The 6935-nt window shown below is 38.4% G+C and overlaps 1 protein-coding gene across 3 annotated transcripts in view; it reads left to right on the forward strand.

The window, feature by feature from the left end:
* LOC112147004 (protein kinase, cAMP-dependent, regulatory, type I, beta) overlaps positions 1–6360 on the forward strand; it is a 53305-nt gene extending 46945 nt beyond the window's left edge. For all 3 annotated transcript variants that reach the window (XM_024273115.2, XM_024273116.1, XM_024273117.2), the window contains 2 exons: positions 3806–3887; positions 4831–6360. In XM_024273115.2, coding sequence (XP_024128883.1) covers positions 3806–3887; positions 4831–5003 — 255 coding nt within the window. In that variant the 3' untranslated portion in view covers positions 5004–6360. The remainder of the gene's footprint in view (positions 1–3805; positions 3888–4830) is intronic.
* Positions 6361–6935: the final 575 nt, after the last annotated feature.

Here is a 6935-nt window from a genome sequence, read left to right on the forward strand (position 1 = left end):
AGTGTTTTTAGTGTTTTGGGGACATTTTTCTGATGATAGAGGGTGACACATATATATATATATATATATATATATATATATATATATATATATATATATATAAATTGATCTAAAATGCATTTTTTAAGTAGTTTTAATCAGAAGCAGATGCAAAAATGCCATTTGAATTAAAGCGTAGTTGTGTCGTGCAGTCTGCTACAATCAGCGGGCCAAAATTTTCGATGACTGCATGGACTACATCCATGTACGTCTTCGTTTTCCTCGTCTAAGCTGTCATCTGGCTCAAAACTGTATGGCTGGATAGCTCAGATATTGCTTGCCATTTTGTTGCACCGCTAATGTTAGGGTGGAGTTGTGAGCGGCTGTAAGCAAGCGGGAGAGTGTGTAAACAGATGGATGATGGAAAGTTGGGAAGGCTTACAAACAGTCCCGCCCACAACTCGGAGGCAAATTTTTAATGCAGTACGCTTCTCTGCAGAAACTATGTCTTGGAAAACAATACAAGTTTTTTGATTTTGGCAAAAAAAAAAAAAAACGGCACAATTATAATTAAAATAGCACAAGGAACGGTTTTACTATTAATCAAAAGATTACTGGAGTGAACTTTAACACTTTATTCCAATTGGATCAATCCATTCAATATTTTTAATGTTAAAACATGTAGTGATAAAGAGGAACGGAAAGGCTAACAGGTGTTTACTCATTATAGGGAGCCCTCAGGCTGCCGAGAGTGAATTTAGTGAGAACCGCTGCTGTGTTTAGTAAGTGAGCTGTGTTGGTGTTTGAATGAGAAGGTGCAGACACTCCTGGTGCTGGGTGGCCCCATGAACTCAGGATATCCCCTTTCTCCATCACCCTTCTCTGTTTCTTTTAGCATGTTAGCGCCCTGCTGCTTGTTAGCATTTGACTACTTGATCCATTACAATTAATGCCTTTTTAGGTATCAATTAGGGTGAGATGGTTTGTCCTTTAGTTCCCCTTTATTCTTACTCACACTGGGTTGGGCAGTGAAAGCTCCCCGGTGTTTATAAAAGACATGCCCCTGGGGTGGTACAGTACGATGGTTATCTGGACCACACTGGAGGAGACGCGTCCACCCATGAACAACCATAGCCGCAGAGCTGCACTGTCTCACTCTCTTTGTTTGGACAAGAATTGAAAGAAGAGTCTTTCACCATCTTATAAACATTGAGTGCCCCCTCCAACCTCAAACTCCCCATTCAGGTCCCTCTTTTTTTTACCCCTAAAAGAAGTGATGTGAGCAGTCACCTGAGGTGGAACTCTTAGCCATAAAGAGTAATATAACGGACAGTTTTCAAAGAAGGAGAACAATTTGTCCCATCGGCTGTTTATGTTCTCACCTAGCCCAAACGGGAACTTGAACAAAAGTGGTCACTTCATGTACAGCAGTTACATGGCATTGTTTACACACATGAATCTTTACGTTGACTTGAAGCACACCAGCTTGCTCTAGTTCTCCAAACATACCGTTTCTAGATAGATAGATAGATAGATGACTTTATTAATTAGTTTCTTCCTAAATTATCATCAGTAATGTTACTCATTAAATTGATTGTTTCAAAATAAGTCATTTTTTTCAAAATCCCTCTCCAATCCTCTTTTGATCTATTTAAAAAACGTTCCCAGAGGTCTTTTAGTTATGATTATGCCGTTTTTACCCAAAATCTAAAAATCTGTGTTTTTTTTAGTACATAGTTTCTGCATAGTGGCCTCTGAATTGTTGTCGGGATTGTTGGTGTGGAGTAAGCTCGCCTTCACGCCCTCACACTCCTAACCTAACATTACATTAAATAGCAAGCGATATTGGAGCTATCCAGTATCCAGGTGTACAGTTTTGAGCCAGATCCACACTCTGACGAGGAAAACATGGATCTGTTTGTCTGCAAGTGGCGACCAAATGGAGCAGACCAGCGAGCTTATGACCTACTGACGGTTGCTTCTACGCCACATCGATGAGCTTTCTCCAACGTCATTATTCGTCCCTCCTGATTCATCACAATATGGATCAAGAAATACTTGGAAATGCAATTTTAAGCTCTGCATTTGTGTCCTCCGTTATGAGAAAAATGCCACAAGAACATGTTAATATCACTCAAAACACAGTTTCATTGGAGTAAGTCTTTAACTACACTTTTATTAACAACAAAATGATTTAATTAAAAATCTAAAGCAATGAGATTAATAAACCACTCACAAGCTGATTTTACCAAACTGTAAAATGTCCCTGTCTCATGTTTGCGCCTTTACTTTGAAGCAACTTCCTGTCTAAAGCCCACGTTACATGTTTTCTCGTGAGACAGTGGTGCCTTTTTTGGTAAACTTTATCAGCTATTTTTTTATATCATCCACATACACATGAGAATGCACAGTCTAAAAACACTCACTTCCTCTTTATGCTGTGTAAATCTTGTTTGTATATATGCACAAGAGGTTCAATTGAAAGTACATGATCATAGCAGGAAATTAAATGCGTCTTTGCGGGCTTTATTTATTTGTTGGAAATTTGCCCATAGTTGCATCATTGAGCAGACGAGTCTAAATACAGTTACAATTTCCGAAATGTTTTTAAACCACTGTCTGATCAGAATAAACCAACAAAAAAAATGTATCTGTTAAAAAAAAATATATGTGCTCATTTAAGTTCATTTTTTGGAGAGTTTGAACTCTTTAGTTTTGTTACAACCAGGAACAGCTTCATAACGGCCGTATGTCATAATCAGACATTTTTGATTACCATTACGTTCACGTGAAGGTGATTTAAGCTGAAACTCCGGAAAAACGTTAGGAAAGTAGGACATAATCAGCAACCGCATACAAACCACAGCGTAATTATTTTAATTCACAGAGGCAAGGAGACCCATGTTCCAAAACTTGAATCCGTTCTCCTGTCCTCATATTCACTGGAGAACTTGCACGGTGATATTCAGTTGGATAACATCCTCTGGACAACTCATTTCTGCCACAAACTGAGTCACACATCTCCTTCACTCAAATAACAGTCTCACCTTCATCCGCTCGCACTGACTCACTTCACATTTAGTCTCATTATATTCATATTAGGCATTATTAGCCCGGTTAGTTCAAGTCGTAACGAGATCAGAGACAGATTAGGAAACAATAAATGTCTGGAGCTCTTTCTCTGCTAGATTTGTAGCAGCCATCATTTGCATGCAAATGCATCTAAACATCTATATTGTGTCCTCATTGAGACAGTTTTTTTAAATAATAGGTACATTTTAGCTCATATTTCTAGTAGTAGAGTACATGTGGGAAGATGGATATTGCAGCCTCTCTCACACGCTCACATGAAGCTTGTCAGCAGCTGTTGTCATCTGTTGGGCAGAGTATATGGAAATCTTTATTCCTCTGTTATACTTTTTAGATGACTCACACACATCCCACACACAACAACAACAAGCAGCGGCTAATGGCATAACGTTGGAGCATGTTTGCTAAAGGGCTTCAGCTGGTCTCTGCAGAAGCCATCAGCTGTTGGAGTCCGCGTGTAAGCACGAAAAAATATGAATCGGAGAACTCGCACTCTTGTAAAATACAGTTCTGGTGAGGTGATGATGTCGAAAGATGTTCAGGTTCTTTGAGAAGTTTTTGGAACAGATGTGTCAAACACCGCAGGTGTCCATTCCACAGAAGAACACCTGGGCTCCCATCAAGCATCCTCCAGATGATTTTCAGCTTAGCACTTCCTATCCTGCCCTCCTACACACAGATGCTTTTATTCTTTTGTTTCTTTCATGTCCCTGAATTGTCTTTCTTTGCCCTTCAGGGAATAGCCTCTGTTCTGCAGCGCCGCTCCGACAATGAGGAGTACGTGGAGGTGGGACGCCTCGGACCGTCCGACTACTTTGGTCAGTCTCCTTTGAGTGTTTTTTTTACTTCCTCTGTTACCTTTAACAAACCTCGTTATTTATATATAACTTAAGTTTTTTAAAGAGAAATGGCCAATAGTAACTTAAGAATAATAGGAATTTATTGCAAGAAAAAGTAAGTTTACAAACAAAACAAAAAAAGGCCAGCATATTACAACTTTAAAACTCGTAAATTTATGAGAAAAAAGGCATAACTATTAAATTACGAGAATAAAGTCATATATTTATGACTACAAAAGTCACAGGCTAAATTTAGGACTTTTTTTCTCATAAATGTACGTGTTTTAATATAATTAATTTAGAAATTTAAATCTTGTGAATTTACGAGGAAAAAAAGTCATAAATTAGCGAAAAAAGACCCAAAGTTGTCTGTTTATCAGAGCCGTGCTCGAAGGTGAAAGACGTGGAGCATCTTATGAAGTTTTATTTCTAGATTGTCGTCAAGAACAAAGAAATTCTGAACCTTTTATCAACTCAGAATCAAATAATTATCAGTGAAGCTGATGTTCCGGGGTTCACCGTCGTTAATGGAGTGTTCCATATGTAAAATCTGCTGCTGCGCACGGTGTTTGCTCGCTGGACTGTAGGTTCAATTCAACTTTAAATCTTGTTAATTTATGAGAAAAAACTTACAAATGTACGAAATTAAAAGGTCTAAATTTATGACCTTTAATCTCATAATATTATTATTATTATTTTTTTTAGTAGCCCTAATACAGCGTTGTTTTGAAAAAAATTTAAAACAGTTAAAACAGTTTTCAATCATATTTAATTCATGTCCTTATTTTAATTAAGGCTTTGTTTTGTTGTAATGACTGTATATATTACATAATCACTACATGTGATAATAAACAATAAATAAATCTGTAGTTACAAATACGTTTTTGATAAACGTTTTCTCCTCTATCTGCTCTCTCTCCAGGGGAGATCGCCCTGCTGTTGAACCGGCCCAGAGCAGCCACGGTGGTGGCCCGTGGGCCCCTCAAGTGCGTAAAGCTGGACAGGCCCCGCTTTGAGCGTGTGCTGGGGCCCTGCTCCGAGATCCTCAAGAGAAACATCCAGAGATACAACAGCTTCATCTCCCTCACCGTGTGACAGGTCAAAGCCCCCACCTGCAGGGGTGTCCATCATCAGCATCTGAATTTCAAAGACGGCGTAAAGAAGCGGGATGTGAGGTTGCCATAAGGTGGATTCAACATCCCCAACAAGAAAGTGCTTGTTTTCTGCAATTTTGAAATGTTTTTTTTTTATTTGCTTGTTTCTTTTGTGTGCACTTTGACTTAACCTGTGCTGTCGTAGCTTTATGTTAACACCAACATGCGAAGGCGTAAAAGTCGGAAAGCAAATAATTTAACGCGAATGGGTCGTGCACAGAGTGTGTCAGACAGAAGTGACGCATGCAGGACTGCCTTAGAACGATGTTTGCACTTTCAAGTAATTTCTGTAGGGGATGGATAAATTCAGGAAGCATGGATGAAGCGCGGTCATGTTTACGTGCAGCGTGAGGAAGTGGCCATGCATTTCTTCACTCGCTGGCTGTTGTTTGGCTTTTTTGTACTTCACTTTTGACTGTACGTAATACGATTCTAAATCAAATCGAGCCGATTTTTGTTACAGAAAAGGTCAATTTATTGTAGCTTTAAAATTAAAAAACAACAAAAAAGTTGCTTTAACTGCTGGGTCTTATTTGAGGAGTTTTAGGAGGCACACTTTATTTTGAAACTTCACAAAAAAGGCTGCAGCCGAACACGATTTAATCCTTCTACAAATGTATTATCTGTGCATCACAGCATGATATAGGTCATTTAAAATAAATCCATTCTTGAAATACTTGTGAACATCTTTGTTTTTCAGGTTTTTTTTAAATGCACACTGTAGCAGTGATGAGTTTTCGTTTTTACAGCTCACAACGGAAAAACTTTCGTCTCACTTTTAATACACTCTTGGCTTTTTTTTTTTTTTTTTGCTTATAAAATGCAAATCTTTATTTAATCTTACAGGTTTTTAACTGTGTGTGGTGTTCTGTCAATTACTAAAAAAAAGGTTTTCTGAAGCAGTTCAATCTGAGCTTTTATATTTCAAAGGCACTGTAGCGTTATACATACACTTTGCAAACAATACAAACTCACAAAAGTACTCAATAGTTTACCCAGTCTCAGGACTTGCTTCTACACAAACATATCTTACTTGACGATTTGTTAAAACTGATTTTCTCGTTATTGTTTGCATCACATTTCTGCACTTCAAAGACATTCATTATAGACGTTTAAGTGACGTAATAAATGTGCGTTGCTTTCCTTTGGTCAACTTTCACATCTGAACCAGCATCTCATGTTGTGTATTTGGGATTGTTAAAAAAATCCTTCTGTATGCTCTCTCTTGTGTAACTTTTTTTTCTTTCAACTATCAATAATCTTGGAAAATAAAGCTAAGCCTCTAAAATCTTCTTGAATTTTTCTCCATCTTTTCCTATTTTAGGAACACTTTCAGCATCCTCTTCTCCACTGGTCTGGACTTTGACATCCCTCTTTTCTTCACCAGTTCACCTCTGTTATCTCTTAATCTCCTCTTAATAAAAAGTTCAACACCATCCTTCCTGCTCTCCATCCTTCACTGTGCAGAAATCCTTCAAGCTCCTCACACTCAAATTTGCTCTGTGGTGGGCTAAAGCCCCCTCAGCTTTGACACATTCCTCTTCATCTTAATGCCCACTAAATCAACTGAGGAATGTGCCCGCCACTCGCTGACATTGAGTTGAATACTCCCCTCATCTCACGTTTTGCCGTATAACTCCTTTGCTTTGACATTAAAACTAACAGACGTGAACTGACAGGGACCTGTTGAGAAGGATGATCTGCGAAGACTGAGATATGATTTAAATGTAAATGAATCAGTATATCACTTGTAAATCTTTTTCCTGTTAAATTTTCACTTTTTGTTCTCTGAAAATGAAGGGCAGCCCCATCACGTCTTTAACCGCTTCCATCCACGCTGCAGATGCTCTCAACCGCACAGCTCCTCCTATAG

This window comes from Oryzias melastigma, linkage group LG8 (assembly GCF_002922805.2).
Source record: "Oryzias melastigma strain HK-1 linkage group LG8, ASM292280v2, whole genome shotgun sequence".
In the NCBI taxonomy this organism is placed as follows: Eukaryota; Metazoa; Chordata; class Actinopteri; order Beloniformes; family Adrianichthyidae; genus Oryzias; species Oryzias melastigma.